General features: G+C 46.5%; 2 protein-coding genes across 4 annotated transcripts in view; one reads left to right on the top strand and one right to left on the bottom strand.

Annotated features, from left to right (window-relative positions):
- Positions 1 to 1,482: 1,482 nt before the first annotated feature.
- On the top strand, positions 1,483 to 21,586 carry PDIA6 (protein disulfide isomerase family A member 6). The gene is made up of 13 exons (XM_059405155.1): positions 1,483 to 1,590; positions 7,050 to 7,191; positions 11,065 to 11,122; positions 11,542 to 11,668; positions 13,182 to 13,288; positions 14,504 to 14,634; positions 15,240 to 15,354; positions 16,032 to 16,172; positions 16,946 to 17,030; positions 17,165 to 17,237; positions 18,427 to 18,585; positions 19,916 to 20,012; positions 20,597 to 21,586. The coding sequence occupies exons 1-13, from the start codon at positions 1,572 to 1,574 to the stop codon at positions 20,663 to 20,665; spliced, it is 1,323 nt and encodes a 440-aa protein (XP_059261138.1). The 5' UTR covers positions 1,483 to 1,571; the 3' UTR covers positions 20,666 to 21,586.
- Positions 21,525 to 21,901, bottom strand: part of ATP6V1C2 (ATPase H+ transporting V1 subunit C2) — a 52,525-nt gene continuing 52,148 nt past the window's right edge. For all 3 annotated transcript variants that reach the window (XM_059405152.1, XM_059405153.1, XM_059405154.1), the window contains one exon: positions 21,525 to 21,784. In XM_059405152.1, coding sequence (XP_059261135.1) covers positions 21,695 to 21,784 — 90 coding nt within the window. In that variant the 3' untranslated portion in view covers positions 21,525 to 21,694. The remainder of the gene's footprint in view (positions 21,785 to 21,901) is intronic.

Raw genomic sequence — 21,901 nt, 5'->3', positions numbered from 1 at the left:
AGAGAGAGGGGAAAGCAGGCTCCCCCGCTAAACAGAGAGCCCGATGTGGGGCTCGATCCCAGGACCCTGAGATCATGACCTGAGCTGAAGGCAGAGGCTTAAACCACTGAGCCACCCAGGCGCCCCAGCTTTTTCCTAATTTTTAATTCCAGTATGGTTAACATACAGTGTTGTATTGGTTTCAGGTGTTCTTTTTTACTTTTCTCATGTGGCTACTAGAGAGTTTTTTTTTTAAAGATCTTCCTAATTTATCAGAGAGAGCGAGCACAAGCAGGGGGAGCAGGCAGACAGAGGCTGAGCAGAGAGCCCGGCGTGAGACTGGATCCCAGGACCCACTGAGCCACCCAGGCATCCTGGCTGCTAGAAATGTTTAAATTTCGTATATGGTCGTGGCTGGCATTGTATTTCCGTTGGTGTCAGTTCCCCCTGCTGGGCCTTCTTCACTCCCTTAGCTTCTTATGCCTGGATGACTTTCTCTTCGCCTGGGAAATCTTTCAGACTCAGCTGTAGTTCCACTTCCTCCAGGAAGCCCTACAGGCCCTCACCACTCCTGGACTCCACTTAATGCTAAATGCTTTGGCCAGAATCGGAGCTACCTTAGGCACTCAGCACTACAGAGAAACAAACCATTACTAATACAAAACCAAAATGCTCAAGTCCACTCCAAACACAGGACGAGAAATCAGAGGGGAAAGATACAGCATCTTAGTCTGCTACGCTTAAAATACTTAACTTTTGCAAATTTTGCATCTGATGGCATTGCTAAGGCCCCTCACAGGGCAAGGAGGGAACCCCCCGGTACTGCGGAGCTCTGAGCCTGAAGGCCCACGGGCTTCCACAGAGAACCTGATCTATCAGCGACATGGTTTTGTACTCAGGTGTCCCCGAGATGGGAACTTCTAAAGTAATTCCACAAAATAAGTATATGTTCACTTATAGTGTATACAGTACGTGCTTAGCAAGCGTTTGACTGAATACTCGTCCGGTAGACGAGAAAGATTAGAAAAATATAATTAATATATTACTTAATTAGCTCCCAGATGTACTGAGGGCTAAAAAAGGTTACCCCCCACCCCCAAAGAGAACAAGGGGTGGGGAGTGGAGGGGCAAGGGATGAGTGACGGGTGGGAAAGGGGGTCGCTAGAGGCCAGGGAGGGAAAGAGAGAATAAAGACCCTTAAGACAACAAGGGCCAAACCCCAGACTCCACAGGAGGGACAGGAAGTCCTCAAAACCCAGTTCGGAGTTCGCGCAGGACCAGGGGGCCACCGAGAAAAGAGAGGTTGTTCCGCCCCGCCCCCAGCAAGTCCCTCCTTCCGCCGCTCGCTCCGCCCCCAATAAAAAAATCAAACCGGGAACCTCTACCCGGCCGCCTCCCATTGGCTATGCGAATGAGCGAAGCCCGCGAGGACCAATGAGCCGTGGCCACGGCTTGGCGAACGCCTTCCGGCCCGTCCCCTCCGCGCCGCCCGGCGCCTGCCTCACAGGCCGAGGGCGGGACGTGGGGCGGCGGGGGCGCGGCGCGCGGAGCTCAGGCGACGGCGGGACTACACGACGGCCGGGGCGCTCGGCATGGCTCGCCTGGTGCTGGGTAGGCGCCGGCTTCCTGGTGTCGGGAGGCCGCCTGGGAGGTCCCGGCGGGGCGGGCGTGCGGCCTCAGCCGGAGCAGGGGTGGGGGATGGCGGGCCCGGCCGGCGCGAGGGTGCGGGGCCCTGCCGGACTCGGGGCGCGTGCGGAGGGGAGGCGCGTCGGCGGGGGCTCCCGCAGCCCACCCAGGGGAGCGTGGCGCGGCGGGGACGCGGAGCCCCGGGGCTGGGCGCGAACCCGGGGCGGAGGGGCGGCGGCGGGCCGGGCGGGAGCCGAGGCCGGGAGCTGCGTGGGAGCCGCGCGGAGCACCTTGATCCCAGGCGGAGGTTCCGGCCGGGGGCGGCCTGAGAGGGTCAGGGTCAGGGCTCCCTTGATCCGGGCCGGCTGTCCTCACGCCGGCCTGCGTGCGGCTCGGCCGCGGGGTCACCACCTGTTCTGTGGACTTGCCACTGACGAGGACCGAAATCCCAAAACCCAGCCCTGGGATCAGACCGAAGAGTTGCCTGCGAAAGGGGACGCGGCCTTCCAGAAGCCCTTTAAGCGTGGTGGAACTTTCAGAAAGTCGGTGGAACGCGGACTCCCACGAATTATGTAAATGCCCGTTTTAGAAACGACGGCGACGGAGGTTGAGGATGATCCCGACCCTTTTCTGGCGCCCCTTGGTCCCAGCCCAGCCCAGCCCAGGCGCTCTCACCGGCGTTCCCGGGACGCCCTGGGCGCAGACCAGACCCCCGCCCGCCCCGGCTTGTGCTGGCTGTGTGACCCGGAGCGGGCCGCTTGGCCACTCTGGGCCGTTGTCAGGATGAATGAGTTCACTCAGGTCTCGGGAGGGTAAGCGAGATACGAATACTTGCCGTGGGGCTGCGGAGAGAACGCGGAGGAGGCGGGAGGACCCCAGTCTCTGTTTAGTTGCTCCCGGGTGAGTTCAGAGGCCGCTCCCGAAGAGTCCGGGATTCTCTCAGTTACCTCATGATTCGGATAATTGTAGTCAACCCTTGAGGGAGCCCTGCTGGTTTCTAGATGACCGCGTTGGGATCGGGTACTCTTGCTGGCAGGTGTAGGACAGAGATGTTGCTGATGTGGGTTTGTAACGTCCTGAACTACTGTGGAGGAATAATGGGGAGCCGCGGATGGCAGAACCATCTGCTCACATAGATTCTAGACACTCGGATATGCCAGTTTCCCACTGGTGCTCATTATCGGTGAGTGGAAATGCGATGCGAATTTCAGAAACAGAACGTTCATTAGTGGAGGTTGACCTACTTTATCATCTTAAGTGGTCTGGGGTTTTTTGTTGGTTTTCTTGAGGGTTTTCATAGGGGATAGTGACTCCCTTCTTTCTGCTGTTGGAATTTATGCATCTTTTGAACTGTTGTTTTTTTTTTTTTCTCTGAGTATTTCATTTCATTCTAACCCTACTAGGTTATACTGCCTTTTAAGGAATTTGGGTTTCAAATCTCTGTTATCCAGATATTTCCCCTGGAGAGCCAGTTAAAAGAAAGGGGAGTCCCTTGTGAGAGTCAGGCAAAATTTAAAGAAAATAAAAACTCCAGCAACATGGTTAGAAGAAAAAAAAAAAAAAAGCCCGAGTCCGTTTTACACTGATGTCATGACCATTTTTGTATGGAAAGGAAGCACATTCCCGAGGTAAAAATCATGGCCCATCCCTGAGGTGACTCCAGCCTGCTGTCCCTGATTGATGGAGAAGGGAAAGAAACCAATTCTCCTACCACAATCTACCTAATGACCCTCCCTGGGATTATACGAATGCAGTCTCCAGTCCTTTGGTTAAAAATCTGGATTGCGTAACCATTTTTCTAATGAGGTGGCCTTAGGCAGGTTACCCTTTCTGTGGCTCCGTTTTCTGGTCTAAAAATGGGCATGATGATACATACCACATAGATTTCTCAAAATGAGTTAATATATCCTAGACAGTTCTGGTGTGTAATGTCCTTTAAGCATTATTCATAGTTAACATGTCAGTGTCTGGAGAGTAGTTGGACAGATATATACATCAAAATATTAGCTATTCCCCATCCCTCCTGTAAGATTATCTCTTAAGGAAATATTTATATTTATTTGGGGGAGAAGGCAAGTATAAGAATTTTCAGCATTAGTCTGTTAATTGTGACAAGTTGGAAATAAATTCTGTGGGGGTAGACTGGCAGCGTGATAGAGCCATTAAGAATGGCTATGTAGGGGGTGAAGGTGATCCGTAACTACATAGGAAATGTCTTTAACTTATTTTGAGTGAAAAAAAATTATGGAAAAGAATGTGTAGTAAGATCACATGCATATAAATAAAAGTTTTAGACCTCTAGATTACATGGAGGTGTCGGTAAGAATAGTCACCAAAATATCGCTCATCCTAGTGGAACTGTTGATGGGTTTCTTTTGCATTTTTGAAAATTCCACAGTGAGCTCAATGTAATGAACAAGTGTCAGTTCGTGTTGATTTTACAAAAAATGATAAACTTTAGAAAGTAGAACTCCATGGAGGATTTTCCAGGACCAGTCTTAAGTTCTAAGCTTGTTCAGAATTAAGATTCTCTCTGCTTAGGTTCTTAATTTACTTGCTTTGTTAAATACGTCAAACTCCTCTTAACCTTTCCTGCAGCAACAGAAAGATTAGTGAGCAATGCAGTCCAGTAGAGATAATAATGCAAACTTTATATCTGATTTTAACTACTCTAACAGCCTCGTTTAAAAAGGTAAAAGGAAACAGGTGAAATTAATTTTAATATATATTTCCCCAGTGTGTATAAAATATCATTTTAGTATGTTATATCAAAAATACTAAGAAGATGCTTTTTTCCCCCTACCCAGTCTTCAAAATTTAGTGGGTTTTTTAATACCATCAGTGCCTGTTGGGGCAGCCACATGTGGCGGGTGGCTGCTGTATTGGACAGCAGCAGTTACCAAGAGAACCCCACTTTGGATGGCCTGATCTCCATCCACATGCACCCTTTCCCATCTTGGGAAGTGGGAAAGGAGGTCATCCTGTCCCAGGCTGCTCCCATCACTGGCTCTGGTTCCCTCCCTTCCTGATTCCAGGCATTTTGTTTCATGATTCCTCCACTTTTTCTTAGTCTCTCTCACTCCCCTTTGAAGAGAAACCTTCCTTCCACCCCACATTTGCTTGCCTTCTTGTGCTCTTCATAATAAGTCTTGTTTTAAGGACTTACCTGTTGTTTCCATCAACTTGTTCCCTCCTACACTCCAGCCTTCTGCAGATTGGCTGCTGCGTATTTTCACTACTCCGCCACAGCTGTCCTGCGGCGGAGGACAAGTCCTGCAGTTAGTTTTCAGTCTCCTACTTGACCTCCCAGTAGCGTGTCTTACTGTTGCGCATTTCAACTTTCCCTGGGTTTGGGTGATCCCACTCTCCCACATTGCAGCCAGAAAACTCTCTAGAAAACAAATCTGGTCATACCCCTCTGCATGATAGCCTTTTATGTCACATAGTAAAGTACACAGTTGCAATATTCTTTTTTTTTTTTTTTTTTTTTTTTAAGTAGTCTCCAGGGGCACCTGGGTGGCTCAGTCAGTTAAGGGTCTGCCTTTGGCTCAGGTCATGATCCCAGAGCCCTGGGATCGAGTCCCACATCAGGCTCCTTGCTGAGCAGGAAGCCTGCTTCTCGCCCACTTGCCACTCCTCCCTGCTTGTGTACGCATTTGCTTGCGCTCTCTCTCTCTCTGTGTCAAATAAATAAATAAAATCTTAATAAATAAATAACTAAAGTAGTCTCCATGCCATGTGGGGCTTGAACTCCCATCCCTGGCATTGAGAACGGCATGCTTTGCTCTGCTGACTGAGGCAGCCAGGCAGCCCTGGGACGCAGCCTTCTTGAACAGTATGATTACATTGTTCCTTCATGCCCACGACCTAGTGAGCCGTTTTCACCTGAGCAGTAAAAGGACAACAGTGGTTTAATGGGAAGAACTTGGAAAAAGAAGTCAGAGGCCACAGATGGGCCACTGGATGTGCCTTTGTTTCCGTATTTATTAAAGATTTTATTTATTTATTTGACAGAGAGAAATCACAAGTAGTCGGAGAGGCAGGCAGAGATAGAGAGAGAAGCAGGCTCCCTGCTGAGCAGAGAGCCCGATGTGGGACTCGATCCCAGGACCCTGAGATCATGACCTGAGCCGAAGGCAGCGGCTTAACCCACTGAGCCACCCAGGCGCCCCATCCCTGCTCTTTAGTTAGTGTTGCTGTGAAAAACCCAGTGACCTACTGTGTTTGAGAGTGATTTGAAGATTCAAAGTGCTGTGTAAGTAGATGGAAGATTTAGCAGTGGAGCAGTTGGCACTGGTGTACGCACCTTCCTGGAGAAACTCTCCGTTGGGTTATTCAGCAAAGCTGGGTTCAGAGTATTCCAAATTCTGTCCACAAGGCTTAGGAAAATGTGACTAAGATGGTGCGCGCCCATGCTGCCTCAGAGGACAGGTCGGTTTCACAGTTTGGTACATCAGTAGATTAAAAGAAAGAAATTATATGATCATCTTCATAGATCCTAAGAAAAGGTAACAGGAATTTCTCTAATATCATCAAGTTTATTTTTCAACCCAAAGCCAGCAAATGAGAAAATATTAAAGTCAAGAATAGTTCATTATTAAGCATTATTAAGCATATTGTATTAGATGCAATGCAGTTGGAAAACAAGGAAGTCCTATATATATTTAAAAGGAGGAGGTGGAGCTGGATAGTACTACCAATTCAGAACTTTTGAGTTCTTAAGATATTCGTAAGTCAGTTCAGAACTTGTTTTCCTATATAATTGTTAAAAATTACGTTTCAAGTCCTAGAGTAGCTAGCGAAATGCACAAGGTCCACAATGTGGCTAAACTGTGCTGTTAATAATGCAGGACTCCATGCTCGCTTTATAACCTGGATGAGAAAATTCTTTGTAAGCGCATCCAACAACATTTTAAGTGCCTGCAGATTGCCATGAATAGTGTTAGCAGAAGTAAAACTGTTTATAAAAGCGGTTATTGCCCTTGATGTCCCAGTTTAGTGGAGGAAGCAAGTGATTTTTTCCTCCAAAAGTAGTAAAGGTAGCGTGCTAATATCACAACTGTGTGTCACAAGAAATAAATGCTGTGTGCACTGTCCAGGCTCACAGGGTGGCCTCCCAACTTCTCAGTGTCCTCGCCCATGAAATGGCCGTAGTAGTAGTACCTCCCAGGGTGATTGTGAAGAGTGAAGATGTTCGTGTATAATCACGAAGTAAGAAATGTTTTGTCAGTTGCAGCTCGAGAGGTGAAAGTGTGGACTCTGTGTCCTTGTGTCCTGCGCCAGGGAGAGCGAGATCCCAGGGGCTGCGAGGGTGGCACGCTGGGGGCGGGGCTGGGGGTCAGAAGGGCCCTGCCCCGGGAGCACCTTGGGCTATTGACTCCCGTTACTGAGTTTGCTGCCAGAGCCTGAACCCTTTCACTCATGTTTGCTTTGTGTCGCCGCAGGTCTGATTAGCTGCACCTTCTTCCTGGCAGCGAATGGTCTCTATTCCTCCAGCGACGATGTGATCGAGCTGACTCCATCAAATTTCAACCGAGAAGTTATTCAGAGTGATAGCTTGTGGCTTGTAGAATTCTATGCTCCCTGGTACGTAGAAAGCCGTTGTGGGTTATATATGGTACTCCATAAAGTTAGAGAAAATACTATTTGAAAGTGTGGTTTTATTCAGTCATCTAGTTTATCTAGCTTACTGCTTTTTTAAAAGAAGTAGGGAAGTGGGAGACTCCCTAGAGTGGTGTGAGTTAAAGGCCGTGGAGATTGAGTCCACTGAAAAAATACGGTTGAAGCAGCTAACTGTTGCAAAAAAGAAGAAATAAAATCCTTCTGATTTTAAGAAGGTATATTTCAATGATGAGGCAAGTGGGATCTTGATGGGAGGGAAACACGTTTATGCTGAAAAGTACTGGGCACAGGAAAGGGAAGATAGATTCCATTCTGTTTCTTGAAGAGTGTTGCTTCCAGAAATAGGTCATTAAAAACTGGTTTAATTTAAAAATTCTTCTCTTTCCTTACATGCATTGCTGGCAATGGGGACCCTTATGGGGTAAAGATGCAGTTATTGTTGAAATTAATGGTGCATGATTATACGTAGTCAAAATACAGTATTGCACTAATTATTTATGTAGTTCAGTCTGTAATGCAAACAAAACAGAAACCCAACAAATAGGCAAGTGTAGAGACAAATGAATGGAAACTGCAAAATGTGCTCAAGGCTGTTACTTCTGTAATCTAGCAGACCGTGAGTACCGTTAGGAGACCTGGGTCCCAGCCAGCTGTGTCCCGCAGATGATCTCAGGAAGTCCTTTTAGATGTGAGCTGCGCCCCCTATGCTCACAGAGATGTAGTCAGTGAAATTCTTACAGATTCTTACTGGGCTTGAGAAGGGTACATTTGAGGATATACCTGATGGAAGGTTTTCCTTTATTGCTGTAATTTTTTCCTTTGCAAGACCATGAAACTGACTTTTGGAAACTCATTACCAGTCCTCATGGACTATTTCAGTTAATGTCCAGTGTAGCAAATTAAGGTAAAAACCCTCTGCTTTTATGTTGCCACATTGTGAATACTACTTATCTGAGTGCCTTTATTATTTTTTTTAAAGCCTCTCTTTTTTTGTTAAATCGAAATGAGCATTCTGTATGGGTTAATTCATTTGTATTAGTAAATGTACAGATTGTAATTGTACAAACTGTTCTGTTGTTGAATGCTTTTGTATGCAGTTTTTATGTTAGATTTTTTTTCTTTTTTTTTTTTTAAAGATTTTATTTATTTATTTGACAGAGAGAGATTACAAGTAGGCAGAGAGGCAAGCAGAGAGAGAGAGGAGGAAGCAGGCTCCCCACTGAGCAGAGAGCCCGATGCGGGACTCGATCCCTGCACCCTGAGATCATGACCTGAGCCGAAGGCAGCGGCTTAACCCACTGAGCCACCCAGGCGCCCCAGATTTTTTTTTTCTTTTATCATTTATGGCATGAGTAACTGACATTGTTTTGGGGAGCTACTATATAAAGATAATATACCTCATTCCAAAACTAAACCAAAGAGCATCATTGAGAAAGCCGGATCTGGACCCTGTAGTTAATGGTTAACTGTTAGTGGCAGTTTTGCTTCCTAATGTTCTGGGGAACAGGAGGTCTCATTAGAGCAGGTATTTCTTCCCCTCTTCTTGTATTGGAACTTGGCAGCTTGGTGAAGGCTTTGAATTCCTTCCAGAATAAAGACTTTCCTCTTTTGCGTGTAAAATAAAGCATATAGGACTGTGTAGGGAACCTAAAATATCTAAATAACATCAAAATATTAAAATAAATCTTGATGTGGTTATGTGGTACTCGTTCACTGGGACAGTAAATACCAAGATCTGGCAGCAGCTCTAACGCCTAGACACCATCGTCCCGAAGTAGTGATGAGCATAGGCAAGGCTAGAAGAGAAGTGTAGCACTGGGGCAGGGATCTAAGAGTAGGCGTGTGTAATGTCCATCGTTGAAGGAAAGCCTTCATTTCCATTACAAGCTAGCAAAATAGAGGTGTCTCCCCCCCCATCAGAAGTTCTTGAAGCCCCTGCATTTTTGTCTACCAACACCTTCAGGGTCTGTGGACCACAAGTGAGGAACCCTTGGGTTAGAGATATGCATATCAAAACTGAAGGTAACATACGCTCTTGACAATCTCTGATTTGAGTCCTTTCATAGTATAAGCTGAAATTAAAGAGGCGCAAAGTCCTATAAAACTTTGGCTCTTGGACTTCTAAGCAGGAGCACGTGGACAGCAGGATATTAGATAGAAGTATGTAGAAGCAGCATTCCAGGACATTTCCCAGAAGATCCTGACGTTCATTCATTCATTCATTCATTCATTTAAAGATTTTATTTATTTATTTGACAGAGAGACAGTGAGAGAGGGAACACAAGCCAGGGAAGCAGGGGAGGGAGAAGCAGGCTTCCTGCCGAGCAGGAGGCCTGACGTGGGGCTGGATCCCAGGACCCCTGGATCATGACCTGAGGCCAAAGGCAGATGCTTAATGACCAAGCCATGCAGGTGCCCCAAGGTCCTAACTTCTAAAATATTGGATTAAGCTTAGGCCCCTGTGGAAGGTGATAGTACATAGTGATTAAGAACGTGGGACCTGGAGTCAGAGACCTATCCAGCAGATCTGTCACCGGTCCGCTGTGTGATAGTGGACAGGTTTGTTAATTTCTCCACCTCTGTCTCCTCATCTGGAAGATGAAGATAACAAGGCCTGTCTTCACTATCATGCCAATGAAATGAAGTTCTGTGTGAAGGGCTCCTCATGGTGCTGGCACATGCACATTGTGTTTGCTCATTTGGTGTTTAGAAACCTAGATAGGAGACTTGACTTTGTTTTGTCAAAAAAAAAACCAAAAAAACAAAAAATAATCACCTATGCGTAAACTGGTTATGGTATCTTCATACAATGAATGTTACTCAGCCATAAAAACAATTTAATGTCTGCAGGTTCGATAAAGGGTGTAAACATAACAGGTTTGTGTATGTATAACTTTTTAAAAGCACTCATCTGTATGTGTTATGTTTTACAATATTTCAGATATTGTTCCCTACAAGATTAAAGTTGGTTTTTTTTGTGTTCTCATCTGCCTTTCTCTTGCCCTTTTAACTCCCCACCTTGTGGTATCGAGGACTTTTCAGCTTGCGAGGCTTATAAATTTGGGATTACATGTACATTTTTAGCTCCACATGCTGCTGTGGGAGCCAAAGAACATTGAGATTTAGGCTCTAATATTGATGGCCTCATCTATAAAATGAAGAGGTTGGATTAGATCAGGGAATATCAAACCCAATGGGCTTAAGGATCACTAGCTTATCTTACTAAAATGTGGGTTCCTGAACCCCTTCTGTAGGCATTCTAATTTTATGGCGCCCAAGAATCTGCATTTCGCCTGGCCTTATAGAACTCAGACCAAACACTGAGGTATACTTGACCAGAAAAATGCTAAAGTTCCTACCCAGGGATAGAGTTACAGGGAACAGTTTAAACTCTTCAAATATAATTTGATTAAACAGTAATTTGAAAACTTTTTAAGTTAATATATAAAAAAGGATTATTGTAAAGTCACTTAAAATGGCTAGTTCCTTCTCGCCACCGATCAGGTTTTATAAGTACATGTATTCCCGGCAAGCACCCGCCCCGTGCAAGCCACTCCGTAGACTGCTGGTGGAGTGTTTTTTTTTTTAAAGATTTTATTTATTTATTTGACAGCAAGCACAAGCAGGGGGAATGGCTGGCAGAGGGAGAGAGAGAAGCAGGCCCCCACTGAGGAGGGGGCCTGATGTAGCACTTGATCCCAGGACACCGAGATCACGACCTGAGCCGAAGGCAGATAGACACTCAATGGACTGAGCCACCCAGATGCCCTGGTGGAGTATTTTTGAATTGGGGATTAAAGACATTAATTGTTGCCATGTGTTTTCATCTCCTAAAAGGTGTGGCCACTGTCAGAGGTTGACACCGGAATGGAAGAAAGCAGCAACTGCATTAAAAGTAAGTTTCTGAGACATCCACGTTCCCCTGTGAATGTGTAAATCAGTATGCAGCTGGGCTTGATGTAGGATTGGAAGGTCATTTGCATATTGAAGCTCAGAGCCTTTGTTCTGGTGCCAGAACCATGTAGGGAGCAAAGGGATAGCATACATTTAATTTTTATGTTGTCTATTTTTGTTAACTCGGTCTTCCAGATGAGTGACATGATGATTCTTCATCATGTTGATTCTGGAAGCTGCCGAGTTCCCTCCAGGGCTGGCTTCTGTCTCACCCATCATTCCACATTACATTAATTCTGTTTGTCAGCCTAACCCTGCCCTTTACCATCTTGTCCCTGAGTCTACAAGAATCGAATGGTGGGTTTTGTGGAATCTGCTCCAGCTGAAAGAAAAGTAGCTAACGCTTTTCTGTTTTCACAGGATGTTGTAAAAGTTGGCGCAGTTGATGCAGATAAGCATCAGTCTCTCGGAGGCCAGTACGGCGTTCAGGGCTTTCCTACCATTAAGATTTTTGGCTCCAACAAAAACAGACCAGAAGATTATCAGGGTAAGGACTTTTCCTAACGACTCCATTCCTCTGGTTGGAATTCTGATTTGAACAGGTAGGTCAAAATTAGGAGCAAGGGCATGTCTGTTTCTGTAAATAAAGTATTTCAAAACACAGTCACACCTGTTAACGTATTGTCTGTAGTTGTTTCACGCTCAGATGGCGGCATCCAGTAGCTGCTGCTGACAGGGAGGCCTGCCCAGCTGAAAATAACTTCTTGTTTGGCCCTTCACAAAGAGTTCGCCAGCTCTTGGTCTAGAGTGAGAAAACCCTCTCTTTCTTGGTAGTACCTTTCTTAATTTGGTATATTCCCAGGTAGATTGGAGGAAGGGGTGCTGGTTCAGAGGGTGGAGGCCTCTGGAGATAGAGAAGGAACAGAAGGCTGTGGTCTGTTCACAGCTTGCCCTTCGGTGTGAGGACCTGTCAGCCAGGGCCATGGAAGGACACACTTGGAACGTGTTCTAAGTGGTGTTATACTGTATTTGTTTTCTGATGTCAGGTCTGAAAGTATTGTCAGATGTTTTTCTCTCTTCCTTGGCAGTTTGATAAGAAACTATTTTTTTTAAAAAATGAAATTTTCCAGAGATTTTGTTAGAGTATTGCCTTTAAACTGTGAAGATAACCTCACGGCCTATATCAACCGCGCACTTCTGAGTCCATTACGAGCCCCCTGACTTTTTCCTTGAGTACTGTAGTTTCTTGTTTGTTAGTTTTTTGTTATCTTTTTAAAGATTTTATTTATTTATTTGATAGAGATCACAAGTAGGCAGAAAGAGGAAGGGAAGCAGGCTCCCCAATAAGCAGAGACCCCGATGCCGGGCTCTATCCCAGGACTCTGGGATCATGACCTGAGCTGAAGGCAGAGGCTTAACCCACTGAGCCACCCAGGCGCCCAGAGTAATATAGTTTTTGATGAAATTTCTAAGGGCTGTTGTCATTATTGAGTTTCAGTTACAGGGTTTAATATTTCTTAGATTAGGAGTAAATTCAGCTAGAGAACCTAAAAAGAAGCCCAAGATAACTGTGTCATACGCAGGGTAGAACAAAGAGGCCTGGACTGCTTTCTAGTTTCTTGGCTTCACATATTTCATATCCTTTGTCCACATTTTTTTTTCTCTCTGTTATCATAGAACTAGTTTCTTCTATTTTTCTCAGTTGGTAATTTGCTCTCTGCTGTGGCAACTAGATAATAAGTTTCTTACGCATCTGTGTCCATGTTGCACATTATGTAAACATTTGTGAGTTACTTTCCTTTGTAGATGATATTGATAGGTCAACAGGAAGGTGTTCTTATTCACACTAGTAATCTAAAACTGAAGAAGGGGATTAGGTTTTCCCAGTGAAAAGTCTAGTGCAAAAGGCATTAGAGGGAGAACTTGGCCCTTTGTTAAATACACGTTCGTACTGTTGGGTGTGTTCAAACATCCGATAAAGCTGACAGATTGAGGTAGTGTCCTCCAGGCACACAGCTCACCGCCACCTGTCCGTCTGATTGTGCTATGTCTTCCTGTAGGTGGCAGAACTGGTGAAGCCATCGTAGATGCTGCTCTGGGTGCTCTCCGCCAGCTCGTCAAGGATCGCCTTGGGGGAAGGGGCGGCGGATACAGTTCTGGAAAGCAAGTAAGGCTGTATAGTGTTAGTTTTTGATGTGTGTAATGATTCTGATGCCAGAGTATGGATTCCTTGTAGAGGATAGGTTTTTTTGTTGTTGTTGTTCTACTTTTTTTAAAGTCACTACTACTATTGTAGGTAGTAGAACTTTCGGTTAAAAACAGGTTAGATCAGCTAATGCCAGAGGGAGGCAACCAACCATCCTGTTCGTTTGACCTCCTCAGAGGCAGTCCCAGGGTGGCTTGCCACAACTGTAGGCCAAGAACCAGGCCACAGATGGGCGTCTCTGTCCCCATGCTAAAATGGAAGAGTTTGAGCTGTAGACCGAGAAAGAGCTCCAGGCTGGGGGAGCCAGGCTCTGGGGTCCTATGGCCGCTGTAGTTCTAAAGCGAAAGAGAAGAGACCAGGTGGACTTTGGGCAAAGAGGGGGGAAATTTGAATGATCTCTTGGCCTGTATCTGGCAATCAGCCTGAAATCCTGGAAAACGCCTATGAATGGACAGGAAGAAGACAAAGACGTTCTTGTTCCATGGATTGGTATTTTAGATGTCCGTGTAGGAGATGGGATGTTTAACCAGGATGTACTTATATTCTCGTGAAGAGGCCTTAAATTCTTACAAATAGAGATAAAATGGCCCTTGACTCTTAAAGAGACCAGTACAACTAGCTCCTTACACAGATGAAGAAGTTACCCAGAGACTCCAAGCTCTTATCCTTTATTTCAAACTCCCAGCGTTTAATGGGCATAGTTGTCTCCCTGCTTCCATGGCTTTTGGCCCAAGGTGCGTGCGATAGCTTATACTGTAGGAGCTGGTAATTGACAGTAAACACCTCTTAACACGCGAAAATACTGTTAAGGAATGCCCCCAGGGGCACCTGGGTGGCTCAGTTGGTTGGACGACTGCCTTCAGCTCAGGTCATGATCCTGGAGTCCTGGGATCAAGTCCCACATTGGGCTCCCAGCTCCATGGGGAGTCTGCTTCTCCCTCTGACCTTCTCCTCGCTCATGTTCTCTCTCACTGTCTCTCTCTCAAATAAATAAATAAAATCTTTAAAAAAAAAAAAAAAAAAAAAAAGGAATGCCCCCAAACTGAGTAAGTTTTCACTTGAAAGAAAAGCTCCAAACCTCATTAAGATGTGGGTGAGACCGTTAAATCTGTTTGGAACAGGAATAATGTGCTTTCTGGCCACGCCTAGTTTAATGTTCAGTGTCACCTGTGACAGGGTAGGAGTGAAAGTTCAAGCAAGAAGGATGTGATTGAGCTGACGGACGACAGCTTCGATAAGAATGTCCTTGATAGTGATGATGTTTGGATGGTTGAATTCTATGCTCCTTGGTGTGGACACTGCAAAAAGTAAGCGCTTTGTACCGAGTTCTGTGCGTCACGGTGCTTTCAGTACAGTCACCTCGATTGCTTCGAGGAAGCGGGCCCAGACCTAGGTAATCCCCAGGATCTCTAGAAAAACTCTGGACTCGAAGTGATGGTTACACGTTGGCATTAGAATCTTCTGTTGAGGGACGCCTGGGTGGCTCAGTTGGTTAAGCAGCTGCCTTCGGCTCAGGTCATGATCCCAGCGTCCTGGGATCGAGTCCCACATCGGGCTCCTTGCTCAGCAGGGAGCCTGCTTCTCCCTCTACCTCTGCCTGCCTCTCTGTCTGCCTGTGCTAGCTTTCTCCCTCTCTCTCTGATAAATAAGTAAAATCTTTGGAAAAAAAAAAAAAAAAAAGAATCTTCTGTTGTGTTTTCAGAGATGAACAGGGAGCCAGCGTCCCGATTTGGGGAGGGCAGTGACAGAAGGCCCGGGAGGGAAACGTGGAAGGGTGGTGGTGCTTCAGGCCGCACGTGCGCACAGCGTGTGTCCAGGTGTGCTTTCACAGGCCTGGCCAGACGTGCGCACCTCAGCTAACGTATCTGTGCCAAGAGTTAAAACGCTTTAAGGTGCAAATATTTTTCTGTAGCCTTGAGCCAGAGTGGGCTGCTGCCGCTACGGAGGTCAAAGAGCAAACACAGGGAAAAGTGAAGCTCGCCGCTGTGGATGCCACCGCGAACCAGTTCCTCGCCAGCCGATACGGGGTGAGTGTGTCTGTAAGGCTCGTTTCTCTCAGAAATACACCGTGTTTTCAACTCTTCAGCCAGCGTTCCAAACCTCCCTGTGTGGTAGGAGGGCATTTGTAATGAAACTAAATGACTTGATTGTTAAAACTATTAAATCTTCAACTCAAGACTATCAATTTTTTTTAATTAATTTATTTATTTTCAGCATAACTGTATTCATCAGTTTTTCACCACACCCAGTGCTCCATGCAGTCTGTGCCCTCTATAATACCCACCCCCTGGTACCCCCACCTCCCCCCCCCTGCCCCTTGAAACCCCTCAGTTTGTTTTTCAGAGTTCAAAGACTATCATTTTTTTTTTTAATCCAGTATCTCACTATTTCTGCTGTGTGCTTTGTGCAAATATTCAGCTTGCCCAGGCTTTTAAAGTCGCTAACATTGCTTTCAAAGTCGGTCCATTTGTTCTAGAACAGATGTGTTGTATGAAGTATATAGGTGAGTTTTGAATGAGCCTTGGCTAAGCCTGGTGGGCAGACTGTTAAAACCACCTGGTTAACAGACCTTTGTCTCATCCCCGATCACTGATGTAGGCTGGGACATTGTTTTGTTAAATGACCTAGAAGGTAGTTTTAGAATCCATAGAGATTATTTTATTTCTTACTAAATGTTAATTTGATTGTCTTTTTTTTTTCATAGATTAGGGGATTTCCTACAATCAAGATATTTCAGAAGGGAGAGTCTCCTGTGGATTATGATGGAGGGCGAACACGATCCGACATCGTCTCCCGGGCTCTGGATTTGTTTTCTGAGAATGCGCCACCTCCTGAGCTGCTTGAGGTAAACCACTTCCTTCACTCGAGATAGGAAACACTTGTCCAGGCTGATGGCGGGGGCTATGCCTCAGTGATGACTCTCATTTTGTCTTTTCAGATGAGCGCTTTCCCTTCTCTTCTAAAGCGTTCTCTTGGAAGTGATACTGTACTTCCAAGTGGGGAAGATCTGTCTGATAAATTGTTGCGTCTTCATGACTTTTAGCACTAAAATAGTTACACTGCAGGGATAGATGTACCAGGCTGCTTATCAACAGAACGCCTCCAGTCACGCTGTCCTTATTCTTCAAGTAATAGCTGTTCTGTGCAGCTAAGCACGTAGCGGGCATCGTGTGGGTACGTTTACATCTGTTCCTCTCAGTTCCCACACGAATGCTTAGAGGTAAATATGCTTTTACCTCCGTTTTACATTTTTAAACAGAGGCACAGAGAGCCTCAAGGGCTTGTGCATATATAACACACGTATCTATCTGTCTAGCTAATGGTTGTCGGAGCCAGGCCGCACCCAGGCTTTGTCACTCTAAAGACTGTGTGTGCGTGATGTCCGCTGGCACCCCAGAGGGAGGGCTAAGGGACAGATCACAGGAGCCCGTCACAGAGCAGAACTGTCGCTGGTGCCACAGTACTTAACGAGGCTGTCATATTCAGAAGGAGCCGCTCGGTCCCGTGAACTGCTTTGCTCTTTAGTGAATGTGACAGGGCCAAGTCTTTGTTGTCACACTGACCTCTGGGTTTCGTGTCAGCGGCCTTCCAACCAGCTCTTGTCTTCTGGGCCCACAGATCATCAGTGAGGACATCGCCAAGAAGACGTGTGAGGAACATCAGCTCTGTGTCGTGGCCGTGCTGCCCCACATTCTGGATACCGGTACGATGAGCAGAGGTTCCCTCGCCGTCTCCGCTCCGCGCTCCCTGCTCTGAGAACGCGTGCTCGGTTGATGAATGTGACGGACTCCTTTCCCTTTCCCTTTCCCCTGAAAAAATTCTGTCTGTTTCAATCAGGAGCGGCTGGAAGAAACTCGTACTTAGAAGTTCTTCTAAAGTTGGCAGACAAATACAAAAAGAAAATGTGGGGGTAAGTTGTCATTATCTCAGTAGGATTTGGCTGGAAGAGCTTCATTGCTCCTGAATTTTGGGTTTCCACTGTGTTCTCTGTCAGATGTGCCCTGTTTCTCTCTGGCTTTTTTTTTTTTTTTTTTTTAAATAGGTAAATAACAATTATCCTCTAGAAGGAAAAGCAATCAGGATTCTTCTTTATATAAAAGACACTCATCTATGCCACGGTGTACTCTTGCTCAGAGCAGTCATTTTATTTTATTTTATTTATTTTTTTTTTTTTAAGATTTTATTTATTTATTTGACAGTCAGGGATCACAAGTAGGCAGAGAAGCAGGCAGAGAGAGAGAGAGGAAGGGAAGCAGGCTCCCTGCTGAGCAGAGAGCCCGATGTGGGGCTCGATCCCAGGACCCCGGGATTATGACCTGGGCCGAAGGCAGAGGCTTTAACCCACTGAGCCACCCAGATGCCCCCAGAGCAGTCATTTAAATGCTGGTTGGGGTCCCAGCTTGCAAGCAAAAACCGAGTCCCCTAACGGCACTCTGGTACAGCTTTTAGGGCTAGATGAGGCAGAAGTAGAAGGTTGTTTTCTTACCCTTTTCCAAGTGAGGGGGTAGATACAGGCAGATTTCAAGGCACAGTGTGTCTGCCTCCTGTTGGATATTTTTGCTTCTCGTCCTCAATACCTCTTGCCGTCCCCCCGCCTCCTGCCCCTGCTGCCCCGCACAGGTGCCGAGTTCCCAGGATTGTGGCCTACAGAAAAGCACTTTCCGGTGCCCCTTAGTCTTCACCGCTGTAGCAGTTGAGTAAAGAAACGCAGTCGAGCATGTTCGTAGGTCTGGAATAACGACATGTCAGTAAATATTACAAAGAAGTCACACTCCTAGAGAGCATGTGTAACCCTCCCAGTGATCAGTAGGAGTTCAGGTAACACAGACAGAAAACTTACCAGATTTAGTGGATATTTCAGAGGCCAAGAGGAAAATTTTGTAGATTTGAGGGACTTCGGGAGGTACAGGGTAGGGCTTCTAAGAGGGGCCTGGAGTTAAGAGCGTGTCTAGAATACATTATTTTGGTAAACTTTTTTATTTCTACATCCCTTTCATTCCATGAAATAGTTGGAGTGTAATCATTTTTTCAATACCTGCTAATTATATTTCAACTAATTTGAAAGGGATCTTTACCCTGAAACCCGCCTGTCTTTCTAGGTGGCTGTGGACTGAAGCTGGAGCCCAGTCGGAACTTGAAAATGCATTGGGGATCGGAGGGTTTGGGTACCCTGCCATGGCAGCCATCAATGCACGCAAGATGAAATTTGCTCTTCTAAAAGGGTCTTTCAGCGAGCAAGGCATTAATGAGTTTCTCAGGTAATTTCTTGCTCTCTCGAGTTGTTTTTATTTCGTGGCTTCATTCTGTGGTGGTGTGGGTTCACAACTGGGTTTGCACAGACCAGCCAGTAGCTAGAATTGTTTGGCATCTGGCATTCCATTGAATTACATGTTTGCGTGCTAAGTCATCTTCCTGTAAGAGCTGTGTTCTCTTTCCTGTCGAAGGATTCTACAGAGCGTTGGCCACCTTGCCGTTTTGTGCCGCTAGCATTGAACTCTTCCTGATCCTCATAAAAGTCTCACATGGGCTGGAAGGAGCCCTTTCTCACCCATTCCCACCCTAGCATGCTCTGTGCCCCTGACCTCGGGTAGGATGGCTTCCGTTTCTGGCCATTAGCTCTAGAAGGTCATTCTGTGGAAACGAGCTTACTTCTGCAGTGACTTCAGACAGTTCGGAGCTGTCTGTCGGCCCTGCTCCTCAGCTCATCCCAAAGACTTCATCGCCTTCCAGCAAATAGAAGGCAGCAGCGCTGCACTGTTTCGGTGAATGCGTCTCCTTATAACTGTGCCTTTCACAACGGTGAACCTTGTCAGCCCAGACCTTGTCTCTCTCCACTCGTGTAGAGCTGGTACTAAGCTCCGGGTAAAGAGCTGATGAACACGTATCTTGTAGGCTTTATGTATTGTGTACCGGATTCTTACACTGAAGTAAACCCCAGAAGAAGACGCAATTAAGAAAATCAGAGAAAATAGTTTGTTACTGTAGTGTGAGAAATCTGTGTAAATGGACTCGCATAGTTTAGCCCATGTTGTTCCGGGATCATCTACTTAGAAAAATGTCAACCTTTTTCAGCAGCGGATCCCAGTGTCAAGAACCTTAGGAAATGCATGAGAGCGATAAGTAACAAGATTGAGCCCTTGGACTCACTGACTGGCAATGACCCGTTCTAACCCCAGCTTTGAGTTTATTCGTACTTCTTTTCAACTAGTTTTTCTTTTCTGGTTTGTTGTTGTTTGTTGAGTACAGAGGAGTTAACTAGTCTGGAACTATCAGGGTTGCACCCGCGTTCTATACCACCTGGGATAGCTTTTGTGTACTTAATTTGTATTTAAGCAAAATAAGTTTTTCTTAATTACTGGTGATAACTGGTTTTACCTGATGCCAATACCTGAGCAATTTCACGCCTGGTCGCTTTGCTGTCCTTGCTTGCAAAGATAACACCATGCAGGAGCGAGAGGTGAGAAATGCCTCCGCAGGCACCTAGTAGGCAAGTAGCCGTTTTAAAAGCATTGACGTGCTCGCTGCGGCAGCACAGATACTGAAAGCGTTGTTCATGCACGCGCACTCGCTTTGGTCCTTCCCCCGCAGGGAGCTCTCCTTCGGGCGGGGCTCGACCGCACCTGTCGGAGGCGGGGCCTTCCCCCCCATCAGCGCCAGAGAGCCTTGGGACGGCAAGGATGGCGAGGTGAGTCCCCCGCCACGGGGCCACGTGCCCGCGGGACTTGTCGTTGGGCTGCTTGTGCAGCCGCTTCTAGCTCTCCCTGTCCGTGTGCCTCTCTGCTGTTTGTCAGCCGAGTCCTTTCCACCGCGAGGAAGCCTTGGCATGGGGTCACAGACGTCCTGCCCTCCGCAGCCTTTCAGGGCCGCATGGCACTGGATATTCTTGACGAGACCGAGGTTTCCTTCCTGCGTATCACTCCAAAACTGAGCATTTAGCCTGGAATTCATTTACTCTGTGTCTGAGAAACAGTTACAGCTTTGGGATGAGTGTTTATTCTAGTACACTTCTGCCCCTTCCTCCTCCGAAGGACCAGCTAAGTGGCCGTCGGTGTTAAGGAGGTGGGAATTTGTTAAATTCATGCTCCACCCAAGTTCTCAGATTTTCCAGCTGACATACTAGGCAGTGTTCATGCAGGAGCTGGGTGAGGGAGGAACGGGCTCTCCGATCCGGGGCATCCCTAGAAATGGCCGCTCCATGGTGAGCCCAGGCGCTCGGAGCCCCTCCCCCCCTGAGTCCCTGCAGGGCCTCACGTTGTCTTTGTTTTCCAGCTTCCCGTGGAAGATGACATTGACCTCAGTGACGTGGAGCTGGACGATTTGGAAAGAGATGAGCTGTGAGAGGCTTGGCACAGACTTCAGTTCGCTTTCCTTGGGAGAGTTCCCCAGCAGTGAAGGAACGTTCTTCACAATCAGATGAGTCTACCAGTGGCCTTTTTAACCAAGAAGTAGCACTTGATTGGTCATGTGAAAACACTGCACCAGTGAACTTTGCATCTCAAGAGAACAGTGAAAAATTCTATGAATTGTTGTAGCCAGTGAATTGGGTTGTATTCTGTCAAGTAATATTTTGAGGAAAACTGATGGGCTATTGACATATTTTTCCCTCCCTCTGACTGCTGCTGAAATGTTCTTGGAGGCTGTTTCTTACATATTAAGTTTTTTTAATGTGATTCTTTCGTTTGAATATTAATGGCTTTTTTCCATTAAAAAATAAAATAATATTTTGGACAATGCCAATAAATGTATGAAATTAGTGTCCAGATCATAAAATCAGAGTCCGATGTTTAGCCAGTAAATTAATATAACGAAGGAAAGACCCTGATGTCTTACCTCCCTATAAACCTGTGACCCAAAGGACACCATCTGGAGGCCGGCCGCAACACAGATTTCTTATGTGCCCTGCGAGGCCAAGTTCCAGCTGTGAGATGTGACCTGTACAGCGAGTTTGTAGAAAGAAGGGTGAAAAGCAGTGGGCGGTCAGTTGAGAACTGCCCTTCGTGCCCAGGATTTTGTCTTCGGCCCGTCCCCAGTGACCGTTAGGAAATACGGCCGAGGACACAGCTCGGGATCGGACATGCTTCCTTCCTCTGGCCGCACGAGGTGGCCGTGAAGGCCCAACACGGCAGCCGCTGACCGACCGAGGTGGAACCCGTTTCTGTAAAGTGCAGTTCCAGTAATGTTAGAAGATAAGAGACCATTCAAAGGACTGAGCATTTCTTTATTGTAACTTAAAAAAAAAATAAATACAACTGTAACTAACTTTTGTGAGCAATTTCTCTAAAAGGTGAATTCCGTAGGGTCCTCCGGCGAAGGGAAAGGTGTCTGTAGGAGTCTGGAGACAGGAAAGCATGCTGGGGCCGCGCAGCTCTAGTCGAGGAGACTGAGGTCGATGTGGAAATAGACGTAGGGAAAGTAGTCCTGGGTGCTGAGCTGCAGCCCTGGGATCTCCACGGACGCCTGCAAAAGACGGCACGTTGGCGCTCTATCTAGATGCAGACAGCACTCCGCTGTCCCGCCTCGTCTGCCCGTTTCAAGGTGGCTCTCTAGCTCTGACACACACACACACACACACAC

The sequence above is a fragment of the Mustela nigripes genome, chromosome 7, assembly GCF_022355385.1.
Source record: "Mustela nigripes isolate SB6536 chromosome 7, MUSNIG.SB6536, whole genome shotgun sequence".
Classification (NCBI taxonomy): Eukaryota; Metazoa; Chordata; class Mammalia; order Carnivora; family Mustelidae; genus Mustela; species Mustela nigripes.
This window is presented reverse-complemented; position numbering and strand designations above follow the sequence as displayed.